The 27,983-nt window shown below is 36.9% G+C and overlaps 3 protein-coding genes across 5 annotated transcripts in view; 2 read left to right on the forward strand and 1 right to left on the reverse strand.

The window, feature by feature from the left end:
• The window catches only part of LOC134845226 (centrosomal protein of 152 kDa-like), a 152,511-nt gene that overhangs the window by 51,719 nt on the left and 72,809 nt on the right, over nucleotides 1-27,983 (reverse strand). The gene's annotated exons all lie outside the window — the stretch shown is intronic.
• LOC134845227 (retinoblastoma-like protein 2) overlaps nucleotides 1-27,983 on the forward strand; it is a 179,391-nt gene that overhangs the window by 28,751 nt on the left and 122,657 nt on the right. The window lies entirely within an intron of this gene.
• Nucleotides 927-26,605, forward strand: LOC134843777 (SCO-spondin-like). The gene is made up of 29 exons (XM_063860048.1): nucleotides 927-1,084; nucleotides 1,154-1,179; nucleotides 1,256-1,315; nucleotides 1,585-1,775; nucleotides 3,712-3,807; nucleotides 4,069-4,218; nucleotides 4,650-4,829; nucleotides 5,177-5,305; nucleotides 5,623-5,791; nucleotides 6,009-6,258; nucleotides 6,675-6,813; nucleotides 6,988-7,184; nucleotides 7,353-7,485; nucleotides 7,797-7,978; nucleotides 8,800-9,059; nucleotides 9,321-9,579; nucleotides 9,881-10,029; nucleotides 11,564-11,725; nucleotides 12,714-12,871; nucleotides 13,144-13,393; nucleotides 13,651-13,844; nucleotides 14,095-14,338; nucleotides 15,111-15,276; nucleotides 15,570-15,734; nucleotides 16,093-16,283; nucleotides 16,477-16,676; nucleotides 23,728-23,910; nucleotides 25,148-25,235; nucleotides 25,810-26,605. Exons 1-29 carry the CDS (start codon nucleotides 1,035-1,037, stop codon nucleotides 25,974-25,976), a joined length of 4,788 nt encoding a protein of 1,595 aa, XP_063716118.1. The 5' UTR covers nucleotides 927-1,034; the 3' UTR covers nucleotides 25,977-26,605.

Raw genomic sequence — 27,983 nt, forward strand, 5'->3', positions numbered from 1 at the left:
ATTAATAAAAATTCTGCAAAAGAAATTGAAAACACTTTATGATTTTTTCTTTTTATTTTTTATTGTCTAATTTGCTTTTTTCATTAATACTGTCGATATTTCTAATTTCCAGTTTTTCGATGAGATCGTTTTATCACATAAAAAAAAGCGACACTAATTTGAAAAAACTACTTTTTAAATTATGTTAGACGATGGTCGGATCACTCTGTGCTACTTGCACAGTAACCGGCTATCCTTGTTTTTATAAGAATTTTTATGGAGAAAATTTCTACATAAAATTGTTTCAATTTGTTTTTGTTTATAGTTTCATTCCAGATTCGTAATAAAATCCATTTTCATTCCTTTAAGCTCATTTTGGCTCCATTTTTAATCATTTGAAGAGTATAAATGACAAAAAATCCTCAGATTGAATAGCAAACACAAAAACTTTTTGAAATTCTTTATTTTTAATATTCTAGTTTTATTTTTAAAAAGTAGCAAAAAAATTCAAGGCTGTGTACTGATACGAGGAACCATATTAAGATTTTACAGTGATCTTTTTTTTCTGAATCATTTTATGAAGGAGTGCTGAGAGCTAAAAAAAAACATTTACCATCTTCAACTAATGCAACACAGTTGATAGTTGTGCAAAACGTCAATCTCATCATTCGAAAGCTGATATTGTTGCCAGTTTTTGTATAATCGTCATAGGAAACTGGGATAATTGTGATTAATAGCTGGATATTTTTCGTAATTGAGCTCATTTTTTCTCCAAGCTCAGTTTGAGCTTTCCGACTGATTAGCATGACAAGTGGTATCAGATTGAGTCATGGGGGTTGATCAGGAAACTTTCAAAATGTCAAGCCTCAAAAAGTAACTGCGAATACAGTAGGATGCGAGTATAAAAGAGCTCAACGGAAACTTGAGAAATCATTTTCCATATACCGGATAGTTTAGATAACTTCTCAAACTTGATTTTGAAACATATCAGAGAAAACTGATTTTTGAAGTATTGTCATAAAGCTGAGTTGCAGAGTGCAGAGCTCCGAGCTGATATGAAATACTTTTGGTTTGCGGCACTTGTTGCCGTAAGCATAGCAGACAGGTAATTAGAATGATAATCAAATAGCGTCTATTTTTGGTTAATTTGTTGTATTTTTTTCTATGTTTTCAGTGTTTGGGCGCTGGATGATTGCTTTGGTAAGCACACATATATTGTGTTTTTTTTTATTTGTCAAAAAAGGCAAAAAGTGTATGATGTTGTTTTGTGTTGCAGGAAATTCCTCCGCGGCTATCTCGACTGATGAGTTCAACACTCTTCTTCAGGACTGGTCGCGTGAGTTGAGCACACCAATGCTTATTCTTCGAAGAAAAAAAACTACACTGTATTTGTTAAGTGAACAGTAAATAATTATTACACGTTTTGAGGGTTATCAGCTTACTCACCTATTTTTGAATTTAAAAAATTCAAGGAAAGCAAACAGTTGTAAAACCAATCTGAATGCGTAAAAAATGCCGTGTATATTTAATTCACATAGTAGCTCACCCTCTAATCCTTTTAAAAGCATAGTTTGATTTTTAAGAAAAGCGACGAACGAATTTCAGGTGAGTTGTTTGTGGAGCCGGAGAGTGAGCGTCGCTTTGCCTCCTGTGTGGCCTACAGCACCTCCCACTACCGCACCTTCGACGGCCTCTTCTACACGTTCGAGGGCCAGTGCACCTACTCCCTCCTCACCACTCCCGGTCTGGCTATCGAGATAGACAACTCACAGTGCGACGAACAGAACTGCAACAGGGTATGCTAGAATAGTTTATTTAGGAGAGTAATATTATACAGACAGGTAAACAATAAACCGCATGTACAAATCAAACCCACCAAGGATCATGCAAAAAGCTATGCAGCTTATCGAAGCATGACCCTGAAAAAACCTATGACAGAAGTTGCGAGATAAGATCCGACTTGATGATTCAAAAAAACTAAATCTAGAAGATCTCCATTATGTTTAAGAAACAATGAAAACAATTTTTTGAAATACCCATTTAGTTGATGCTCAGTTAATTGGTTTAGGTTATCTGGTATCAGCTCGTTTGACACATTTTTCCATGAACGCTGCATTATTTGTGTTCTTGTTTTTATGCTTGGTAAAGTTTTTGCCACAGAGGCCCGAGTAACCCGACGATTATTTAGAGATTCCAAGTTAAATGTTTCAAGGGGAGTTTTACCACGAAGTTGATTAAAATTTTCTTTGAATATTTGTCTGAAATATAAGTCAAAAACGGTGTCAATCTCAAACGAATGTAGGATATATGAGGCATGCTCAAATTTTCTCTTGAAACAAATAGTTTTAAAAATACGTTTTTGCATCACAAATATTTTTTCTAATAGTCTTTTTGATGTTGCATAAAATGCAATTAAACCGTAGGAAATGAGTGGTTTTGCATAGCAGTTATAAAATTTAACCAGCACATTTTTCGAGAAATAGTTTCTACCCTTGAATAGTAAACCGTTAAGTTTAGCTAATTTACCACAAACATTATTAATATGATTTTCAAATTTGATTCTGTTGTCCATTTGAATTCCTAAATACCTAAAATCAGAAACCTCGGCGAGTACTTTAATACCAAAAGAAAATTTTTCATTTAAGTTATCCCGTCCAAACTTCATTATTTTGCACTTCTTTTGATTTATGAGCAGTTTGTTATTATTGCACCAATTACATATTTTATTCAATTCTGTCTGGAATTCCGTTCTGGATGCAAATTTTTGAGCATCAACTACCGTTGTATCATCTGCAAATAATGTTAACTTAACGTTGCTACGCCCGGGCACCGCTCTATTAGCATGTGCGTCGATTAGCATGTCCATGTAGAAGCGTGCAGTTTACTCAATTGCTTTTGCAAGATTTGTTTATTCAAATAGTGTGCATTTTGTTGAATGTTTAATTGGGCATAAAAAATTTTCGATTCCGACCCCCCAAAACTTAGAAGGAAATTAAAACATAAAATAAAAAACGTTCGACTGAATAAACACTTAATTATAAAAAAAATTACGCATGCTAACAGGCAGGGGCGGATTTAGATGGGGAAGGGGGGTACCTTTTAAGAAATCAATTTTTTGCCGACCGACCCTGAAATTTTTCTAAAGGCGCCTTAGGCGCCAATAAATACTAACTTTGAGGGGGAGCCGCGCCAAAAAAACCCGATTTTTTTTGTCAAAAATTTTCAAAAAGTGCCTAAAAACTGCTTTTTTGACCTGTTTTTTCAAAAATTAGTCTGCGGGCCAAAACAGGGACCTTTTAGTGTTTTAGAAGAGCTCGGAAAATCAATTTGGTCGACCTAAAAAAAAAAGGTCGTCAAAATTTTCGAAAAATTTTTGAAAATCCGCCCCCCAACCTCGAAAAAATCCTAGATCCGCCCCTGCTAACAGGCACACATTCTTATCGCTACGCCCCCACTGCGCCTTCCTCTAATAAATGCTATCTGGAACTGAATTCAATCGAATATTTTAAACCGCAAAATATTTTTTTCCGAAACGTCTGAGCCACTTTTAAATTTTTTGAAAAAGGATGGCAAATACAACCATGGAACGTAAAAGAGCAATGGATATGAGTATTTTAAAACTAAAAACTATTGGGAGTTGTAAGGTATTTTGTTTTAATTTTCAACGACAACTGTTTCATTGGAGACCGACATGATCAATATAGTTTAGTTCCTATATGAATTTTGTTTCAGAAAGTGTACATCACTTTGCAAGGGGGCACCTTCTACCAGTACAGAATAGAGACCAACTACACCCACGCAGAGATCAAGACGCCCGCAACATCACTGGTTTGTGCACAGCTAACAGCTAAAACAGCTTTGATGATAGCATGGTGGGAGCAAAAGTTTTTGGAGGGGAATTATTCGAGAATGACCGATTATTCTTACAAATTTTGGGAGTTTTGTCTACAATTAATCATGATTCAAAGTTTTTATTTGTTTCTAAAAGTTTTCACTTTAGGTATATGCCTTCTCCCGAATGAGAAAAAAAAACATAATAAGTTCACATATTAACGCTTTTTCAAAATAATGACCTATCTGTGTTGATAGCTTCCGGCGCAGCTGTTGAGTCTGGACTTGACTAACACTGCCTCTGCCTCTCTCCCCGGAATTGGCGCTGACCCCAGCCGACACTCGCTTTCCGTGGCAGGTGACAATGTATACATCAAACTGGGAGATGCCAGAGTCAAACTGGGACCGGTCAGTATCTGCAGTTTTTTCACTAATATGATTAATATTTAGATACAATTAACAGTTCAACCATGGCAGTTGAATAAGTTATAAGTCGAAGTATTAAAAAAATTTGCCACCCAGTAGCTTACAGATAGGTATAGTGGTAATCTTCATGTCAATATTTGATTCTAGAAACTCCGAAACGCTCTGAAAAACACAAAAAACTGAAAATTTCACTATTTCGAGTGACTTATGGACTTAGCAGGTTCTTGTGTTGGTTTTCATTGACATTACTGGGCAAAAGAGTGGTCAATCAAGCTCTAGAAACTTGAGCAGTGGAATCCAAAACAGAGAAAAAAAATCGAGAAGCCGTTAATTGCTCTTATGAAGCCGTTGAGAAGATCGTCGAGAAGCCTCATTTGGTTTGATCTTGTAAACTCAGTGATATTGTTCATCAGGACGGAACAGTGGTGGTGACATTGGAGACTGAGGCTTATTTCAACGACCAGAGTGTGAGAGGCATGTGTGGCTCGTTCGACGACAACCGAGAGAACGACTTCAAGAACAACGAGGACGAGTATGTCGCACATGCAGCCGCATTCGCCAACTCATGGAAGATCACAGACTACGAGACTGTGGTTAGTCAGTTTCATCTGTCATTTTCAACTGGTTCTAATCATGTTTATTAGTTAAGCGCTTTAGTTTGTTCTTTTCTTGGTATAAATACAAAACATTCCCGTTAAAAGTGAGAAAATTAGCCATCTAATTCTTCGAAGTTCTCAAAAAAAATCAAGAATATTTTAGGAACATATTTTAAAAACTTTTAGGCAAAGTATTGGCTTTCTTCTTTAAAATGCCTATTTAATTGGACAAGTCCAGTTTGTTTTATGTGTGATAATTCTGTTCATACTTTTTATGAGGGAGCAAGAGCTGAGCTCGTAGTAGGCTTAAGGTATTAATTCACTGAACTTTTACTGAATTTCAGCCCGGCACTTGCAAGGACGCGGAAGAGTCTGTGCACCCGTGTATGGGGGTGTCTGATGAACAGAGAGGAGGCGCAGTGCAGACTTGTTCGGCCATGCAGCACGGAACATTCGAGCCGTACAAGGACGACGTGAGTATCCATCCTATATTTATCACAAACACTGCACTATTCTACTTGGATATGAAAAAGGTGACATCTTTAGTTAGCTTTCCGGTTGCACAACTGCACAATTTTTTGAACAGTGATTAACTGCTCGGTCTTATCCAGTGCGGCAGGCACAGAAAATTTGGATTAAAAAAGATGCCTTAAAATAGTACCTAAATGGCCGTTGAAAAAGATTACCAAAGGGGGTGTCTTTGGAAAAACTTGGTAACGAGAACTGAAGGGTGGTCTACACCACCACCTCGCTCCTGGTCTCTACCATTTGTGTGTTCGACTGTGAGTAGTATGGAGTGGAGATGTACAAGTTGGACTGTGTGTATGACTACTGCAAGGCCCTGCAGACTAAGTTGGACGAGTGTGTGGCAGTCTGTGACTCATTCATGATGTTCGCCGAGCAGTGCAATGCCAGACCAGACGGACCCCTGGTCGAGTGGAGGTCAGAGGATTTCTGTCGTGAGTAGCCACTTCAGACAGTCAGAAACAGAAAGTGTCGCCCTTTTCTGGCCCAATGTTGATTTTGACCATAATTATGACAGCCTTCCGAAGCAATGCTTTAAAAGTGCTGTGCTTTTTAAACTTCTTTTCGAAGCTCTTACTCTATGGAATTGAACATGCGTCACTTTGGACTTATAGTGTTTACTTTCGGGGATGTCCAACTGTCTCGTTGTAGCCAAAACGTGTCCCAACCCAAACATGGAGTATTTGGAGTGTGGTCCCTCCTGTTGCCACACGTGCAACTTCGCCGGCAGACCCCTCGATGACTCATGCTACGAAGAGTGCACTCCCGGCTGCTTCTGCAAGGAGGGCTTCTTCATGGGCGAGAACATGGAGTGTGTGGAGAGACAGACCTGTCCCTGTGTCCACAATGACGTCGAATACGACTATGGACAGAAGATTAATGTTGATGACTGCAATGACTGGTGACTTTCTTTTTCATTTGACCACGATATACTTTTTTGGGAAAAAGAAATGATAAACAGCTGAAAACTTTTCGTTTGATATGTAACGGTTTAAGGCGATCTGTCACATCGGTACATAGTGTCCGCTATTATATGATTGCGGGTTCAATTCGCACCTGCGCTGCAGTTTACATGGTGTGCTCTTGTAAGATAGCCGTAGCTTAGTTAACCTAAAATAATTAACCTCTGCCTGGTTAACTAGAAAAGAAACTGGAATGGATTGTTTCATTTTCATAAGCACAAACCTTTCCTGTATAGAACCACCTCGGAGATAGTTTTTAGGCGATGCATTACTTTTACAGAATTCTTTTTAAGCGCAGCATAGTCAACTTAAGATAAGTTAAGGAATATTTTTGTGATTGTTTCAATCCTTTTAGCACTTGTGACGGAGGTCAGTGGAACTGCACAGACTACAAGTGTGATGGGGAGTGTCACGTGACTGGACATGGCCATTTCAGGACATTCGATGGAGTCCACTACTTGTTCCCAGAGAACTGCGAGTATATCCTCGCTGAGGTAAGGAAATATAACAGAGGTTCCAATTTTTGAGTTTATATAATGGCAAAACCTGACTGATATACAAATCACTTAATAACTAGAAATTGAAAAAACTCTGCCTTCAACTAACTCTGATGAATGAAAACATAGCGAAGTGTCTCAAAAAAGATCTTTTGGTTCTTTATTTTTTAGACGATGGACTCTCCCGTGCAGGCGAACAAAGACTTCATAGTGAGAATGAAGAGTATAGATTGTGTGAGTGGCCACCAGGGCTGTGCCAAACAGATCTCCATCAAGATCAAGGGCGAACAGAGGGGACAGCAGAGCATCATCCTCACCCCTGACACAGTCACTATTGATGACGTCCTGCTCACCGGAACCTCGAAGACGTAAGCATATCAACATCAAAAACTACTTTGCAAGAATAGTTTTAGCTTGTGCTCCAAAAAAAAAATCATTTTCGAGATTATTGCTTTTTTTTTCAACGAAGTCGCGAAAATTTTTCAGTAATTTTTTCATTGAATTTTTCTTTCGGCTCACAACTCTCGACTCTTTAGGACTGACGGAGTGACAGTGGCTGAGATGACAACCAACTACGTGGGAGTGTTCAAACCAGGATTCGCTCTGCACTACAACAGACACGACTCTCGCATAGCTCTCAAACTAGCCCCCAATGTGTACAGTCAAGACGTAAGAATCCATATGCTGCCTCGTTCTATGATCAAATTCGCCGCAAAATAGTTTGCCAACTTTTGGGTCAATGACGAAATTTACAAAAAAATGCTTAAGATAAAAACACCAAATATGGAAATCAAAACAAACTTACTGTTTCATTGGTTTGTAAAATTAAAATTCCAGAAAGTATTGCATTCCACCGTTTACAATACTAGGTTTCAATTCGCGAAATTTAACCTGTTCACTTCTCGCATACAAACTAAGTTAAATTGGTTTTTATTTATTTACCCCTGAGTATTTATTTTCCTTGTAATTAATTTTCACAGGTACATGGTCTCTGCGGCTATTATGACTATAACCCCTCGAATGACATGAGGACGAGGAACAATGTGGTGGAGGGGGACATCCTCACTTTCGCCCACTCCTGGATCTCAACTGCAGCTGCTGCCTCGTGCACCCAAATGAATGCCATACACGCCGACATGTGTTCCACATACGCGTCAACCCGGTAAGCAAGTCAATCTAGAACATTCTCATAATCAGAACAAGGATAGCCGGTTACTGTGCAAGTAGTACAGAATGTTCCGACCATAGTTTTTAAAAAGCTTTTTTTTCAAGTTAGTGTAGTTTTTTCTTCGTGGTGTGATAAAGGGATGTGACGTAAAAGTATAATTTTGGCATACTCGAAAATCGTAGTAAAATAGGCTATTTGGACCATTTTGTTTAAGAAAAAGGGCTAGAAAACAAAAAAATCAAAAAAAAATTAAAGTTTCAACATTTTTTTAATTCAAACTTTTTGCAGAAACCTTTTGAATTTTTCTGAAGTTTTTGCTTATTGAAATGGAGCTAAAAACTCCAAAATTTTTTTTAACTTGCTTAAAGTTTTTAGGCCTTTAATTAGGCATAATTAAGCTGATGTAAGCCTGCTTGCTCGCTTAATTCGCTCGAAATAAGACGAAAAACCAAAAATTTCAAACTGTTTTTTTTTAAAACAGGGAAACTTTTTTTGGAAACTTTTAATTATGGTTCGAACTACAACTGAAAGGGCTTTCATGTGATATATCACTCAACCCAGTCCAATGATTATTTGTGGTACTTGATTTTGCGTGGAAACAAAAAGAAAAAATCTAAAACACACCTGAATTTGAATACTAAGTTCCTCCCCATTTTCTAAATGATCGGAACAAAAATAATGGTCAATAGAAAATCGGGCTACTTTTATTATAACACATGACTATTAGGAATGATTTTTCTTTAAAAGTAAATGATTCACACGATTTGCGAGAGTTTAAACTCCGATATTTGTAAGTGATGATTCAATCATTGCAGACGAGTCAAAGCCGAAGCATACTGTGAGTTCCTCGAAACGGGCGACTCATTCGCCGAGTGTCGAAAGATCATCTCGCCTGAGCCCTACAAAAAGCAGTGCATGTACGACATCTGTGCCGCCAACCCCACTAATGTCATCACATCATGCAGTGCCATGGCCGCCTATGCAGATGCATGTCATCGCTATTTGAACGAGAGTGGCCTCGCGTTGCTGGATGGGTGGACTGCGGAGGTCGAGACTGCGGAAATTACCGCTTGTTGTAAGGCCATAATTTTTTAAATACACAAACTTTGCGTAAATTTAACTTCGATCTGTGTCAACAAAGGCCCATATTTGAGTTGACGTCCTCATCTATTTCCTCAATTTAAAAGTTCGTATAACTTATTTTACATCTAATTCTCAGGATTTTTTATTACTTGAATAAATACAAATATCCACTTGCTGTAGTTTGAGCGAGTTAGTTTTCATTTTAACTGCTGTTGAGCCTTAAGAGTGCACTAATAACTCCTGTACTTCTTAGACCCCTCGTGTCCCGTTGGCTCTCAGTACACAGAATGTGCTCCTGCATGTGGACTCTCCTGTCAGGATGTCTCCATCGCCTCACTAGAGAGACAGACCTGTGCCTCCAAGTGCATGTCTGGCTGTGGGTGTGGACAAGGCATGCTGTATGATGAGCAGACTGAGACATGTATCCAGGCAGATAGTTGTCCCTGCGATTTCCCTGCTCATTCTGGCTCATATTCGGAGGGCGAGTCACACACCGAGGGATGTCTCAACTGGTGAGTAAAAAATTTAAATTTCAAAACAAAAACAATTTCTTTATCAAATTTCCCTCTTCTTGTTTGGGTGTTTTTGAAAAACCAAAAAAACTTTTCTTTCCGTTTTTTAAGAAATACGTGTTTTAATGGCAGTTTTTCCTGCAGACTTTTTTATTATCACAAGTCTCGAAAAAATAAATATATGGTTCGTTTTTCCTATGAGCTCCAATTTAGGAAGACATAAAGAAGTAATTTTATTTGAGATTACAGAAAAAAATTTCGAGTTCTACTTTTATTTTCAAACTGCGTCTGTGCATTTTAGCACCTGTTCGTCTGGTACTTGGAAGTGTGAGGTGGAAGATATGTGTGACAAGAGCTGTCCCAATGGACTAGTGTTCAAGGAGGATGTGCCCCCCTGCATCCCCACTTGCGAGACTCACTTCGCTGAAGTACCCGAGGAGTGCCCCTACGGTCAGTGAGATAAGCTGCGAGGTTTCAATGTCAAATTGATGATAACCTGAAATTGCCAACAGTTTCACATTTTAAAAACGGTTTTTTTCCATCTGTACAAACTAAACTGTCATTATATTCGGGTTGTAACGGTTCTAAAACAGTTGCTCTAAAAACGGCTCTAAAACGCTCAACCGGTAACAGTTGCTTCACAATAATCAAAACGAACTACGTTGGAAACCTAAAACGCATTTTTCTCAAATTGGGTTAAGGCAAAAAATGAGGAGAACAAAAGTTGCTTAGAAATTCACCAGAATTATCAAGATGCACTTTATTTTGACAAATTTTAGAACCCAATTTTAGACTTCCTCTAAAACTATTTCGAGGTGTGTAAGACGCCCCCCTCAGGGATTCGAAAAATGGTCTCCCCTTTGTACTAATTTAAGATATCCATTTCTGGCTGACGGACCCTTCGACGCCAATTTTTACTAGTTTGAGGGCGCCTTTTTTGGCCTGTTTTTTCAAAATTTTGCCTGCGTTGCAGAAAACTTGGCCAAACAGGGTCTAATGTGCTTAGGGAGAGCTCAAAAAATTAATTTAGTCAACCTAAAAAAAAGGTTCAAAAATTTTTTCAAATATTAATCTTTCAAATCTATAGCAGTTTTTTCTAAAAGTTAACTCCCTCTTTTTGAAGTAGCAAAGAAGATTAAACTTGGTTTCCTTATGTTCTGTTGTCATTGCTGTAGTTGCCTTTTGGAGGAAGATGTTTAAATATCGCACAAGCTTGGAATTATTTGCATACAGAAAACATTGGCTTATGAAAATAGCGGGCGCATCAAAATTTCAGGTAAAATTTTCAGCAGGGGAAAAACAATTGCTGCAGTCCACTGTTGGTATCATCCGCTCGAATAATTTACCAACACTCTGCTTGTTTACTGATGAACTGGTCAAGGTGAACATTGGACGGTAGTTTTGTAGGATTTTTCCAATACAATGATGAAACTTGAGCTTTTTAAAGAAACGATGTCACTGAATGAGCAACAGGAGCAAAGTGTCGTTTTGATTTCAGTAGAAGTATTTTCATTTGTTTCAACCAGGTCACTGAAAGTGACTGGAAAGAACCATGGCCTAGAGTCCACTTTACCAGCAAAATTTGACTGAGTCCAAGAAAGCTCGTAGGAAGTCAAGTGTGGTTTCATAATAAAGCCTTATTGGTTGTGATTGAGAAACTAAAAAAATATAAGAGTTGTCTCTGTGTCTAGAAATGCTGGCCTGCATTTGTTTCGTTTATCAGTTGTTTTCTTCTACAATTACTACTCTTTCTTTGTTTTTTCGCCTAACGCAATCACCCTTTCTAGAAAAAAATAACAATTGCAGTTTTTTATTTAAAAATACTTCATGCTTCTGATTTTTTCCTTATTCACCTTGGTCGGTTCGATATGAGCTATACTACTTGCGAAGCAACTGGCTATATTTTTTCATAATTTTAACTATTAAGAGTCTTTCTCAACTTCACTTATACAACTTATAAAAAAAGGCTGTTTTGTTCGTTCAGGATCAATCGCTGGACTGTGCACATGTCCCGCTGGGAAGGTGCTAAAGGACGAGACAGACAACCACTGCATCTCCCCCAACAAGTGTCCGTGCCAACATGGGGGCAGATGGTACGACGCAGGAGAGCAGATTGCCCAGGACTGCAACACCTGCACATGCACGGGTAAGACAAACAACCTCCCCGCAGTGAAAAAACTGGATATAAATCTTTTATCTATAGAAAATATACAGATTTTAGATCTGTTGTTATCTTGTATAGTAAAAATTCGACGTAGTTTTAAAAATCAATTATAATGCATTTTGTAAGGCAAAAGTCTTCTCTATACCTTCATTACATAATCATTGCCAAAACACTCTAAAACTGTTTTTTTTCTGTATCAAATTTTATGCATACTATAAACAGATTATATACACATTATCTGCAAATTATCTACGGAATATATACTGATTATAAACAGACTATATATAGATTGTATACAGATTATATACAGACTATATACATATTATATACAGATTATATACAGATTTTCTCAACCTTCCCGCCAATCAGATAGAATGAGTATATTGAATTAAAAGTATAATGTAGACTTTTGATTGAAATTTTTATTGAGGAAAATTTTTCCTGATTGCAAATTTTTTGTTGAACTTTTTAGGATCCCTATAGTTTTTAGGCAATATAATCAATTTGATACAGATTTATACAGACTATATACAGATTTTCTGCAGATTATCTACAAATTATCTACAGATTATCTCCAGGTTTTATTGTATAAAGATCACATACTGACTATATCAAAATGGTTGTACATAAATCGATTTTATACTCACGTTAATCTTTTGATTTTTCTGTATATAATCGATTCACATCAATTTTTGTCTCTGCGGGTCCCTTATGACAGAAATTAACAAATATTTAATGCACTCACTTTATTCTTGATTTGTGAACCTATAAACGTTTCAAGTCTTAGACATCCAAAGACTTCAAAACTAATGAAAAAAAACTCAAGAGGAAAACATAAACACGATTTGATTTAACAGTTCCGTATAAACAGATCCACGCGGAATGTACAAAGCCGATTGCTCTTAAAAAAAAACATTTAAAAAATTCATCGAATGGCTGAAAAAAATTCGATGATCTGATTGCTTCTCAGGTCGATACTGGAGTTGCACTGAGTTCCCATGTCACTCTACCTGTTCTGCGACTGGCAGTGCCCACTACCGGACATTCGACGGGGAGGCCTACCAGTTCCACGGGGACTGCAGCTACATCCTAGTTGAAGACACAGTCGACAACCGATTCAAAGTCGAGGTCAGTTCTGGCTCATTGTTTTGCTAAATGTGTAATGCTTTGTTTATCTCTTCTGCTTACGTATCAGGTTGGCATCAATGATCGAAAAAATCATCAGCGTGAAAGCTTAACTAAAATATCGGCCTTTTGTATTCATTTCGTAAAACCTTCATTTTTGATGTTAGGGTTACACTGAACCCAAAAATGTACATCAGGTTTTGACGTTCTTTTCCAAAACAATGTTGCCAAAATAAGGCTAGAAAATACATTTAAAAACTTGCTGCTTCATTCAGGCCAAGAATGTACCATGTGGCTCGAACAACATCGCCTGCACCAAAGAGGTCAAGATCTATCTGAATACTACAGTGATTACTCTGTTGAGAGGCAACGACGTCGAAGTGAATGCACGAAGGGTTGGGAAGGATAACTTGGGGGGACTGTACGAGCCCCGGATGGGTATCCGGATAGACGAGCCAGGGGCGTTCACTGTGGTCAAGGTGGACAGGCCAGATGGGAGTAACTTCAGTGTCGCCTGGGATGGAGGTAATAGCACAATTACATTGGTTTAAACTTCTAATGGATGTACAAACTCTGCTTTTTTCAAAGTTAAAAATTGTTTTAAGATAAAGGTTTAACTGCAGAGTTGTAGTTTCACATGGAAGAAACGCTTTTGACTCAAACTTTAACATTTATAGCATATTAAGTTGACTATTGTAATTTTTTTGTAATAATTGATAACCAGTGATATTTAGGAGAAAAAAACATTACATTTGTCAATTAAATGTCGCTTTCTCTTTCAGTCATGTCCGTGTATGTGAGACTGCACCCCACCCTCAGTGGCCAGGTGGCTGGTCTGTGTGGGAACTACAATGGGGACTCGGGGGATGACTTCCGCAGCTCCGTCAATGTGATCGAGACCAACCCCGAGAACTTTGCCGACAGCTGGAAGACAGATGGCAACTGTGTCAAGAGGACAAACCTGCAGCTGAATGAGGTAAAAATTTCACCGTTTTGATTTTCCTTTAAGAGTATGATATAATATTCGGCGTTTCAAAATTTAAAGATCTAAGTTTTGATGTTATAATTTATGAATATTAGACAAAACGTTTGAAAAAAGGTTAAAACGTTGAATACAAACTGTTTAGGACTTCTAGATGTGGTATCAACAACAATTTTATCATGATTGAAGTCAGTAATTTCAGTAAGTTAGCTGCATTTTAACAAAATTGTTTTAATTTCTGCAGCACGACAGCGTTCGATCTTCTTGGGCTGAGAAGCAGTGTGGGAAACTACATGACGACGACATCTTCGGCCAGTGCCACGAGAAGATCAACCCCGACTCCTACTACGACGAGTGTGTGGCCGACTCCGTGTTCTGCGACCAGGGAGGGGACTGCGAGTGCATGTGTACGGCCATCGCACGCTACGCCAGACAGTGCTGCAACGAACACAACATATGTGCATCCTGGAGGGACGAGGACTTCTGTCGTGAGTAGTTGTTCACGCTTAGTTTTGCAATGAACAACAAAATACCAAACTAAGTGACATTGGATTTATGAATAGTTCTAAATGTCAAAGACGACAAAGGCGCAAAATTGGACATACGGGGTAGTACCCACATGTATACGAAGTCGGTAGCTTGGATTGTTAATAAAGGTTGTTAGCATGTTTCCTAATTATTGCCTTAATTACGAGTGAAAAAAAAGGTCTTACCTCAGTTCGTTGGTTATTACATACAATGTCTAAGTTTTTTACTCGTACTCGATTTTTATTCGTCTGTGAGTCGGCTGGGCGACGAGTCGCATCAGGTGACAAGTCGTAAGAAATAGATTGGCAAGTAGCGACCATTTGCTCCGCTGCGCTTACATTCGGAACTTAATCTACTGTTACGAATTGTCGCCTGTTGCGAACACTAAAAGTCGTCTGATATGAATTGTTGCCTCACGTTGTATTCATGATTTAACTAAGTGTTTGGGAATCTTATTTTGGTTGATAGTTTGTTCTTTGCGTAAACAGTTAGTATTAAACTGATCATCCGTTACGCCAGTAGCAGATATAGGGGAAGGGGGGAATCGGCAACCAGGTTGACAAAATTTTGAATTTTTTGAGATATGCCTTCTCCCTTGAGACAATCCTAGATCGGCCCCTGCGCTGCGCTATTTACTCTCTAAATACATGCGAGTAGTTCGTTGTTCAATCATGCATGCTTTTCACCTACTGTTACATAACATGATTACATAACTGTTCATTTGATTAACAGCATACTCGTGTGGGACTTGTGCGGATGAAGACATCTGGGTGCAGTATGACAACATCTCCTACCCTCTGGAACACACCTGCAGACAGTACAGGGAGTGTGGACCCGCATGTCCCCTCACTTGCCAGAACTACGCCGCTCAGTCGGCCGAAGACTGCGCCGACAACAGGTCAGTCAGGTTCACTCAAGGTCATGCTTAGGTCATGCATGGTTTAGGGTCAGTTCTTTCAGTGAAGCATTCTTTTAGTAACTTCTTTCAGTGATGCATTCTTTTAGTGAAGCATTGAATCCTTACTGACCGCACATAAAACTTCATTGGATATCGCGCGTTATTTACAATTGAACATTTTCTCTCAGGCACAAAAGATTTAATTGAAAAAATATCCAGCAGAAAAATATATTTATTGGTCGGATTTTTATCACTTTTTCCTCCATTTTGTATCACTTTTTCTGAGTGCATAGGTGTTACGAGGGATGTTTCTGCAAAGCTGGCTACATCTGGGACCCCTACTCGGAGACATGTGTGTTGCCTGAAGGGTGTCCCTGTGCGTATAAGGCACCCGGAAACAGTGACCTCAAACTAGTCGGCAGAGGATTCACTTTCTACTCCGACAAGTGCAGCAAATGGTAAATTAAACTTAAACTTCTTAAAATGGGTTTCAAAGTTGCCTTTCACGAAAATGAAAAAAAAACACGATTTTATGAACTTGGACCTTTAAATCGAACGTGAAGCTTTGTCTGAACCTATCCCATAGGTAATTGGTGCATAAGTAGTCTACTTCAAGTTGCAAGGGTCGAATTGCATAAGATTGGGGGCAAACGATGTTAATCAAATAAGCATTTATTGGTTATAACTTTTTTCGTTGACTAAAAATTGTTCAGTAAAATTGAGCATATTTTTGCTAAAAGGAACCATTTGATTGTTTAAAAGGATCCTTCTTAATATCAATTGTACGAGAGAAAATAATGACTTTTTTCCGTGTAGCACGTGTCATGGCATGGGCGAGATCAGATGTCGCAATGACGACGACAACCCGGACTGTGGATGTGACGCTGCATTCGAGATCCCCTGTCAGCAGACGAGAGGACAGCACAACCACACCATCTGTGTGTCCAATCTGTACGTGTGTGACGGCAACCAGGACTGCGAGTATGGGGAGGACGAGGAGGCATGTGGTAAGGGATGAGACATCAGAATACTTTTTCCGCAATAACTTTTGTTTTCAATACCTTCTGAATACTTTTTCGGCAATTACAACGTTATTGAGCTTTTCACTAAACAAAAAGTGAATTCTGAATGATCGGAACAATATGTTTTTTTAGTTATTTTTTTCACGTATTTTATCATGCGTGTGTATTTTTTTTGTAGAGATAGAGTGTGAGCACAGGTGTGATGATTCGGACATGTTCAGCGCGTGCTACACCTCGGACGACATCTGTGATGGAGAGTGTGACTGCAGGAAGAGGGGAGAGAACTACTGTCTGGATGAGATCAACTGCGAACACGAGTGCGACCCAAACACTCACTTCGTCTGTCCAAGCACCAATCTCTGCATTCCAGAACCATGGGTACGTTATTTTAATATCTCCTCTGATGATGGGAACTTCATTTAAACAAGGCAGATGGGATGCCACTTAACTTATATTGCTTCCTAAATCTCAGATGAATCAATTTAATAGAAAAGCAAATTGCTCAACATGTTCCGAAGACCGTCTCGACTGCAAAAAATTGTTTAGCAAACGAAATTTTCTTTAACTTTTTTTTGCAAAATAGTTAAAGGTAAACGTAGGCAAAATAGCCAGAAAAAACTTTTCAAAATCTCTTTCAGAAGAATTACACGCACCCGAAGAAAAGTTCTCCCTTAACAGTAGTAGAAACAATAACCTTATGAAATCAAAAAAATAAATATGAAACCTAACAAATGTCGGAATTTTGTGTTTGTCATACAAAACAACGTACAGGATAAAATTTAATCGAAGAATTTTTTCAATTCAACAAATTATAATGAAAAAGGAAGATAAAACAGGGCCAAAACAGAAATCAAGGTATGATCATCATATTTTAACAAAAAAGCTTTTTTAACAGTTTTCAACAAATTAGGCCTTTGCTGGTCCAATATGTTTTCAGATTGATGACTCCCAGCTCATAAAAAATTTCAGTCCGCGTATTTTTAAGTTGAACTGTTTCCACTCAATTTTTTGGACTTGTTTCGTCTCATCCTCTTCCAATTGAGAAATTGTTCAATTGTTCGTTGAAAAATTGTCTCTTGAGATTTTATGTTGAATTCCAATTTTTGCAAGCATTCACAATTCGGAGGTCGTTTAAGCGGTCAAAATTGTTTCGCTGTTTAATTCCAGTTTTGTGTATTGAAAATACTTGAGCATGATAGATTGACGTTTTGGGTATGAAAATGCTTGTGTAGGTAATTGATAGCTGTTGTTCAAACTACTTTTCGCAAATTTTTCAAACTTTGAGGAACCAGTGTGAGGAGCAAAAACACAGAACATTTTTCTGGTCAGTTTTTGCCGGGCAGCAGACTTTTGATATTGCATGAATTTCCGAACTAACTGAACTAATTTAAATTTGCCTGAGTAAAAGAAAATAGCAATCAAACTGCTGAGCAGCAGTCAGTTCGATTTTCATAGCCGCCAGTTTCATAATTTCATAGCCGCCAGTTTTTTTGAATTAGAAAGCTGTTTGAACTGATTTTTTTAAACTAAAGATACGACAGTTTCTGCATTTTCTGCGGCAGAAATTTTGTTAAAGATTTTTTGGAGATAATTTTTTCATAAAAATTTTGAAAAGTTGTATTGTGTCTCTATCAATGGCATTCTGCAGTTCTTGGCGGAATTTTTCTCGTGCAATTTTTTTCCCATTTCGGTTCATGGTTCTGATTTTTTTCGTCAAGAATATTAGATTTACATTGGTAGATAAATGGGAAGCACAATTGTTTCTTCCGAGCTAAATAATTTTGCCCGAGCAAAAAATATATATTTTTTTGAGTAATGATTGCTATTGTTTTTGAAACAAAAGCCATTAAAACTAAGTTTATCCTTTTGCCGGGCCTACTTAGTTCAAAGTTTTTCATATCTGATACGCGTCCAGACAATTGGGCCAAAGACAATTCAGCCAAAAGTATGCAGACAATTCAGCCAGAGACAATTCAGCCAATAATAGTGACCGCCGCAGTCGCGCCAACGTGTTGCGAGCTTGCCAGCAGAGGGTAGCATACAAAATGCTTTTTGTTTAAACCATTGAAAATGGGCAGGAACTTTGTTTTCCACGCAAAATCAGGTACCAGGTCGAGTGATATATCATAATAAGGTTCTTCTAGTCATTATGCAAAATTTTTTTAAAAACTTTCAAAAAGTTTTCCTCGTGTCGAAAAAAACCTGTTTGAATTTTTTGCTTTTGCGTCTGTTTTCGAGCGAGTAAAGCGATCGAGTAACATTTCTATAAATGAAAATTAGAAGTTTAGGCTTGCCAATTACTCTATGGGTTTTCTTCTATGAGAATTGCCTGGGTTGCTGAGTTATGACACCAAAAACATGACACTGAAAAAATATATAATAAATTATAGAAAAACAGCTTGTCATAGAATTCCAAATTATGGAAAAGGTTTATCAAATTTTTCTTTAAAAAAGAAGAAAACTAGTCAAGCCATTTTTATATATCTTGTCTCTGTGAGTTTGTATGGCCAGCGTTTTTCATTCTAATGAAATTGTATGACAAGCATTTTTTGTCAGCCCGGTACATTTTGTTCATTTTTTAAGCGTTCAGGGTCCATTTTTTTCATGCAGGATCTCGAAAAAACTGGAGAAATATCAATTTTTGGATCCTGCTATACAAAAATGGGTTCTGAACGTTTAACAAGTTAATCCCGGGTTTACAAAAAATGCTTTTGAATATACTTTTGAATATAGATGAGAATTGATCAACGAATCGAAATTAGCACCCATCAAGAAAATAAATAACAATTATGACTCCAAATGATGTTCTTGACAAAAAATAGCTAGATTAGTCGAATTTAGTCGAAAGACATTTTGGGCATGCTGGTCAAAATTGGGATTTTTGTTTGAGCTATTTGAAACATATAGTCAAAAACTCGACCCTGGCTCCCATTCCTGACCATCTCCTTCTCACGTTAGTTATTTGCGATGCTAGTTATCTCCTTCTCCGATTTGTGATGTTAAAAATTTTCACGTGGACATGAAAATTTAGCGACTTGTTTTTTTCTGGGTCGCACAATGTCACATTGAAGTTTTTTCTGTTGTGCAAAGTGGTTATTCAAAGTTGCGATGAAATTGTTTGGTCGCTCAAAATCGCGACTTATCTTTTTTTTGGGTCGCGCAAAGTCGCGTCAAGTCTTTTTAGTCGCACGAATTCGCGTCTTTTTTTGGGTAGCGCAAAATCGCACCGAGATTTTTTACGATTTCGGGAAACGAACTGAAAAGTTTCTAGCATAAAAGCGGTGCAACTTAATTCTACTTTTTGTACTTTATTGTTCTGACCTTTCGAATAATTGGTAGGAAATTTGTATTCGGATGTGTTTTAGTTTTTTCATTTTTTTTCACGCAAAATCAGGTACCAAAAATAATCATTGGAATGCGTCTAATGAAGTATCATATTAAAGCCCTTTCAGTTGTGATTCGAACTACCCGCACTGAAGTTTCTCGGATAAAAATAGATTATATTGAGAAAATGTTGCCGAAAATATTGCCATTATAATCGATTATGTGTAACCAATTTAAGCAACATTTTCTATTATAATAGAAAGAAAATAGATTATTTTCATCAAGAATATATTGCCTTGTAATTCCACTAAAATGTAATTTATCTCAACATAATCTCAATAAAATCTATTTTTTTGCCCTGAAATCGCCATGAAATCGCAATAAAATCGATTGTTTTTGTCATAAAATTGCAATAAAATCTATTGTTTTTGCCATAAAATTGCAAAAAATCTATTGTTTCCGCCATAAAACTGCCATAAAAGCGCAACAAAAACTATTGCTATCGCCATAAAATTGCAATAAAATCGATTATGTTGTCAAAAAATTTAATTGTATTGTCAGAAAAACTAATTTTTATCTTCTTAGAAGCGTGCTATATGAAAACTCAAAGCAAAAGTTGAATTCAAACCAAACGACACAACTCATGAAAATCATCAAAATGAACAAGGTTTTCGGCACAAAAATATGCAACAAAAATACAAAATATCATCATTGTAAATCAGATTTTGTGCAAAAACATATGTAAAAATTCAAGATAAACCAGATTTGAGCTCAAAAATATGCAATGAAATCATATAAATCATTATTGTAACCATTATCATTAATCATTATCAGTATCCCAGATTGATCAAGCTCTAAAAACATATTCAATTATCTTGGGTCAACACAGAACAACATCACACGAAAAAATTACAAGTCATTTTAAAATACTAAAATTACTAATATTTTTACCCACACAACCAGCGAGTTCTGGAGGAGAAACGCACAATAAAAAGGGACCTGCTTCCATTCTTTTGGGAAACCACCGGGACATTTCTTACTCAGTTCAGCTAGCAAAACTTCAGGACTCTGATCCTGCAGATGTCCCATGTCAAAGTAATCGAAAATATAACTGTAACGGGATTGTTCGTGATTGTCATCTGTTTGTAGCGAATCCTCTGTATATCCCTCGAACATCGAGTTTAACCATGATTTGACTCCCCCATTACAATACGATGCAAATTGAACAAATTTACGAAGTCTTTTTTGTTGAGTTAAGTCATCTTTCATACCTGCCGCTTATCACGCCCATTCAAATCAAATTTATTATTTCGAGTTCTGATGGGATTGAGAATGATGTAAGAACAAGACACGTAACAAAACTTGAAATTCAGTTCGAAGTTTGCTTAAAAGCTTGTTTTGCTGTTAAAAAACCGTATATTTCCATGCTCAGGCAACTAAGAATTTGAAAAAGTTGAGGTCGCACATTTTTTTGTTTTCGATCGAATTTTTATATCAATTTTGTTTATATTATAATCTATTATAATCTATTATAATTCCAACATAATCGTCATAAAAATAAAGCTTTTTAATGGATTGTTTTCTCCATATAATCGATTATTTTACTCTGCAACCACAAAATCACCAGATAATTGATTATTAAAAGAATAATTTTTGGTTCGACCACAAAATCGCCAGATAATAGATAATAATCGGAGAAACTTCGGTGCGGGTACCTTAAAAAATTTTCAAAAATGTTTCCCAGTATCAAGAAAAACAGGTTTAACATTTAAAATTTTTAGTCTAAATTCGAGCAAATAAATCGAGCGAGCAGGTTTACTTTTAGTTTACATAAAAAAGCTTTTTTGGGTCTACTTAACAATTGCCACCCCTATTAATAAAAGCTGTAAACTTCTAAATTTTGCTGCAATCTGATTGGTCGAAAATGCGTTATATTAATCTACTTAACAATCCCCCCCTTTCGTAAAAGGGGGGGGGGGGGTAATTGATAAGTAGATCCACTTTGTTAATAGCTTCTAATAGCTTAGTTTGAGCCTAAAAAACTTAATTTAACTCAAGTAAAATTAGTTTTTTGAGATTTTTAGCACCTTTTTGGAATCAAAAATTCAAAATACTGCAAAAAGTTGAAATTTTTTCTTTTCGTTTTCCGAGTGTTTTAAGGGATCTACTTAACAATCTCTCCCTATTGTTAATTAGATCCTTTTTAAGCCTATGGTCAGAACATTGTGTGCTATCTACACAGCAACCGGCTATCCTTGTTATTTTTTAATTTGAACAGAATATCTGACCAGGGCAAAGAACTGAACGCAACCGGAAGGGGCTTTCATTCTAACGCAAGTCGTGCTTCTATCTGATCGCATTATATGTTATACGAGTGTTTAGACAAGATACTATACAGTGTTGAATTTGGTCTAGTGCATAGTATATGATCTCACTACAATATATAATGTAGTCTAGTTGAAAATTGGATCGGCAAAATTACGTGCAGTTGACTAAATAGAGCAATATTTGTAGTGGAATTAGCGAATGATTTATTCGCTTTCTTAGTATGAATTTATTTTGATAATAGAAAATGTAATTATATTTAAAAACTTCATGTATTATTGATTATACCTCCAGAGCCATGCAACAATCTTGAACTCGTTCACAAACGTCTATGATGATAGACGCAATGACTAACTAATTGTTGTGATAAACTTTAATTTATAACAGTAGTGTACGTAGGTGTTACGCTGCTCAACAGAGGCTGAACTAAGAAACAAAAAAACTTCAAAATCGTATGAAAATTAAAACCCTCGAAAATGCCGTTCTTAGGCGTTTATTGAAAGCACGGGTCATGCGAACAATCTTCCCCATAAAATTGAATGGCAATGGCAATTTGAAGTCATAAGGCCTGCATGGGATCCTGTTAACTATCCCCCCCCCCCCCCCCCTATGGTACCTTGTAACGAATCTCCCCCCCCACCCCCCTGTAAAGAAAGAATTGAACAGTTACCCGGGTTGACAAAAAATGTTTGTCATACAATTTTCATATATGAAAAAAATGCTTATCATACTCTTTCATACAATTTCATAGAGTAAAAGTGTATGTATGAAAATAGCAAAATAAGCATTTTTTTTTTCATTTATGAAATTGTATGATAAGCATTTTTTCCATACTATGAAATTGTATGATAAGCATTTTTCCATAAATGAAAATTCAAAAAATTTTGTTTCGAAATTTCGTGTTTCAACCGAAACACTAACCAAGGATTTTTTGTCATGAGAAAACCCAGAGTGTAACTGGCAGTTACCACGCAGATAAACTGCATTTGGTGGTTTTAGCCATAAAAGATCATTTTAACATTTTCACATGGAATTTTATCCCAAAAAAGAAAAGTTTTTTGAATATGGCTAGATAATTTTAAGCTTGAAAATTATGTTTGAGAAAAAAGGCCTGTTTTTTTTACAAATTTATTTTTATCTTAGCAAATGAAACAAAAGATAATAATCGTGTTTACAATAGATATACTTATTTAAATCTATTTAAAGTTACCCAGACACGTTTTTTGGTGATTTTTGAAAATTTCATTTTTTCTATGACGAAATGACTATTTTATAATTTTCATACATGATAATTGTATGATAAGCATTTTTTCCATAGACTTCATGAATCAAACTGTATGATAAGCATTTTTCTTCTATGGACGTCAACCCGGCTAAGCATATACGAATTTTGTTCCTTGAAACTATTCCCCCCTATTGCAATGGGGGGAGGGAATAGTTTACAAGAACCCCTGTATATACTATGTTCAAATCTGATTGGCTGAAAAACATTACCTTTATATAACGATGTGAAAAATCTTCCTTCTTAATTGCCTTTAATAATTTTTTGTCTTCGGTCGGTCGAAAATGAAAGTAAAATTGTACTCAAAGGGGATCGACCTGTGGGTGGCCGGGGGTTCGAACCACATGCTCCGCCACTGGTATTACAGGCTATATTGTTTTAAATTGGATAGGGCTCAGAATTGGACTCTGCCATGATGACCTTGCTCTGTGAAGTAGATAGAACTAGAGAACCGTTGTTCCCTATGTATAAAAAACTGCTAAAGTAAAATGTTATCAGGTGTGCGATGGTGAGATCGACTGTGAGGTGACGGCGGAGGAGTTGTCTGGGATGACAGGGGTCGTCGTACCCTTCCTGCCGGAGGATGGCTCCCCCTGGAATGACGAGATGAACTGCTACTGTGAAGACCCCTCCATGTTCCAGTGCGAGAACAACCCCAGACACTGTCTCAACATCACCAAGGTATGCTGAACTGCTCCGAGTATTTTGAGTGCCGTTGACTCTCCTACAAAAAAACTAGCTTATCTTAAAATTTCTTATAAGATAAGTAGAAAATTTCCCTTTATGCACGATCTTCTGGCAACTTTTTGAACATTGCTTTTTATAGTTTATTGTTTAAGAAGTCAGTAAACTACAAAAAATGCAAATGCTTCAAATCCATTTTAGAGGGATTAAAAATGGGACCTCTTTAACTTTCCCTCCATGGTGCCTAGTAACGAATCCCCGCACCTCTATTTTGTTTGCAAAAGGGGAAAAGTCAAAAAGATCCAAAATAATGTTAAGAAAAGTTGTGCAATCGGAGCTTTTTCCCAGAAAAAAATGGAACTCTTTAAGACCATTTATCCACGGGGGAAAGGACCAACACACGAGCTGTACAGCTCATCACGGCGAACCGCTGTTGTGCCCCTGCTTAAGAACTACATGCAATTTTTTTGGTTATTTTTCTGGGCTGGGTAATATTGCTTCACCCTCAAGCAACGAGCACGGATCATGGTGGGCCTCGAAAATCCGACCTTTCGATTGAGAGGCGGAGATGTAACCACTTCACCACCGCTCTTAAATTTGAATGGATATTTGCAAAGACATCGTAGAGTCATCAAAAAACATTCGGCGTGTTTAAAATCAAGTTTAAACAAGCTAGAGTATAAAAAAAAGTTCTAGGACTTGACGCCTATCTTTCAATCAATCTAATAAAATAGTTGTAAAGATAGGAACTGTTTCCTACAAAAAAGTTAGGTGTACAAAAAACTTGGTGTATTGCCTCAAAACGTCAGAGATGAACAAAAAGCTGATCCGACAAACTAATACACTTTTTAGCTCTGTGTTGTTTGGTGTTTCCGGCAAAATAAGTGTTTTTGAGTTAAAAAAGGGTGGGGGCGGGAATCATGATATGGGTCACAGGACCTCTACTCCATGACTTCTACTCCATGTGCAGAACTGCCCGTTAGCATAATACCAAATACCACTAACAAAGTTGTTTTTTATCTACTGAGTATTTTGGTACTTTACTTTTTTGTTTTGAGATACGGAGGAAATAAAGGATATTTTCATATATTGTTCTTTATTCTAAACCTCGTAGTTGTTGTGATATGTTGTGAATTATAAAAATCAATTTGTTCTCATACCATAAGTTAATCTGAACAAGGACACTACAAACGTCACGAGTGTTTTGTTGTTCAACTTTCACTTGGGGGTGTAGGTGTGTGATGGACATGACGACTGTGGCGACATGTCTGATGAGCCCCCCTTCGTGGACAGGAACCTCTACTCCATGTGCAGAACTGTCCGTGAGTATAATACCAAATACCAATAATAAAGTTTTTGTCACGACAAACACTAAATCTGATTGCTCGTCAATCTATTAAGCAACCATTTTAAACATTAATACTGTTATATAATCAATGGTAATCATTTCGGCCAGAGGCGCATCTAAAATTTTCTCGAGAGGGGATTTCAAGAAGGTATAGAACATTTTGACCTATTTCTCTAGATCGACCTAAATTAACTTCCGTGTTTTGGGCTATATTTTAGCTCTCCCAAAACCACAGAAAAACCCTATTTGACTGAACCTTTTGCACCGCTGGCAATAAAAAAGTTTTAGGCACTTTTTGGAAGTTTTAACCAACAAATCTTGATTTTTTGGGCGTCGAAGGAGCCTTTAGAAAACTTTGGAGTCGGTCTGCCAACAATTGATGTCGCCAAAAAGTACCAAATGGGGAGCTCTTTGCGTAATCAGCAGGTCGAGTCCACTAGGAAAAAGGCGTCCGTTTCCCTTTTCCCCCAAAATAATCTGCACCTCATTAACCCGCACCTCAAGCCAGAAATTTTTGAAAGTGCATATAAGAACTCATGTTGTTTTAGCGACTAGCACTGGCAGTACGACTGCAACCGAAGATCGGAAGGGCGAGACAAAAGTGTACACCACATCTGGTAAATACAAAGTGACCCAAGTACACTTACTCCGAATAGAACCCAGTTGCTCAGATGCAAGGTTTTTTAAATCTACGTGCGATATTTATATCAAATAATTTTAAAATAAGAATCTATTAGTATAAAAATTGCTTATTAATATATTAACTAATGGAGCGATGTTTGGACAAATGGTGGATGGACAGATACGGATGGAGCGATAATTGGATTTTGAATTGCTAAGCAAGCGATGTTTTCCCAGTGTCTTCACACGGGGATTGAAATTTCATGGGTAAAATCATCAGCTGCCGTAGGATAAATGAACTTTGAAACAATGAGTGGGCAAGTATTTTTTCCCGAAATTTTTCATTGAAAAAACGCAAATACTTCGCTGAATTCAGTTTTAGAAGTAATATGAAGGCGAACTCCAATTTCGACCTGTACGAGCTTTGCTATAACAGAAGCAAAAACAAAAAACGGAAAGTTCTACCGAAAAAACTGCATGATGTGCATGAAGAAGTTGATCGAGGATGGCAATTGTTGAGGTTTTTGTTGAAAACAAAGCTTAAACTTTGAGGCTTAAGCAAAATTCATTGTATTGGTCCAAGTCAACCAGTTTGTGCTTTGTTACTTTATGTTGATTAATTGTAAATTATGTTTTGCAGTTTGACCACGTTGTCCCTAGTTCTTATAACTGATGGGTAAATTCTGGAAAATAACTACTTTGAAGCTGAATTTTGAAATCATTTAAAAAAGAGTTAATTGTTAACTTAAGCAAGGATTGCCCATTACTGTGCATGCTCGGGTTAACCATCCTACAAAATCACCCCTATCAAAGAACTTCTTGTAAGATTTGTAGAAAATTTCCGCCATCTTACAATTTTCTTATACGAAAAGTTCTATAATAGTAATTTTTTCCCAAAATTCAAAAAAAAAAACGTTTTTTTTCTTCAAATTTATGCAAAATTTCTACATAGTGGTTAAAGTGCAAACATCTCAAACAAAACCTTCCGAAACGATTTTTTTTTTCAATGAATATCCTATTTGTACTAAATTAGCGGTTTGAAATTATTTTGGAAACAATAAAAATTCAACTTTGACGAACCATGTCATATAGCTGCGGGGGTGTTGTATGTGGTGTTCAAGTATATATCGACAAAATTTTTAGTTATCAGCAAAAAACTAACTATACAAATTTGGGGGGTTTTTCAGTAAACTAATGAAGCGAAACAAGTCGTTGGGCCTCTGAGTTTCTGCTATTGTACTCTGCGTCAGCAAAGAACTTTTAAACTGGTTAGAAAAAAATTTGAAAAGAATCATGCAAAAACATTTTGAGAAACTTCTGAAAGAGTAAGAAAAGTTCCTATCTTACATTTTCTTCTAAGAAAAGTCACTATCATACAACTTTCTTATAAGAAAAAGTCCCTATTGCTGAAATTTTTAGAGCCTAATTCTGTAAAAGCTGAAAGTTTGTTAAAAAAAAGTTCTAAGATAGCGACTTTGGTCAACCCAGGTGTAGCACGGTATGCTTTGATTGGAACCGTGACCACTCAAAATTAAAAAAAAAAACCATAAAATAGCGAGTTCGCAAAACTTACGGAAAGCTACAACACGTTAGTTTTTTTATTCGTTTGAAATGGGGCTGTGGAATGTTGCTACCGCTTGCTCCACAGCGCGCACATTCTGTACGAGTGGTATATTGGGGTGATCAGAGTTTGCCGCTACTTTGGATTGTTTTCTTTGGTAATTTAAGAAAAAACAAGACCAAACTGTCCAATCAACTGAATTTTACGGCTGCCCTTCAAAGTTGATAAAAAAAGCTCTTTACTTAAACATCATTGACAAAATTGTTTTTCCATATTTTGAAAACTTCGAAAGCTTCAAAACCATGTTGCGTACGTTGCGCTATTAAAAGGAGCGAATTGCTAGCTCCACTTCAATTTGTAACATAATTAAATGAGCTAAACTGAAGGTTTTAGATGTCAAAGTAAATTGCACGTTAATTAGCCCAATTTGAATAACAGAAGTCAAATTCTTCCGAATTTCAGAAGAGTTCCCATAACTTAAAAAAAATAGCCGCAGGTGATTTTTCAAACTTTTTTTGAGCTTTGGACAGCAATATATTT

This window comes from Symsagittifera roscoffensis, chromosome 4, assembly GCF_963678635.1.
Source record: "Symsagittifera roscoffensis chromosome 4, txSymRosc1.1, whole genome shotgun sequence".
Taxonomy (NCBI): domain Eukaryota; kingdom Metazoa; phylum Xenacoelomorpha; order Acoela; family Convolutidae; genus Symsagittifera; species Symsagittifera roscoffensis.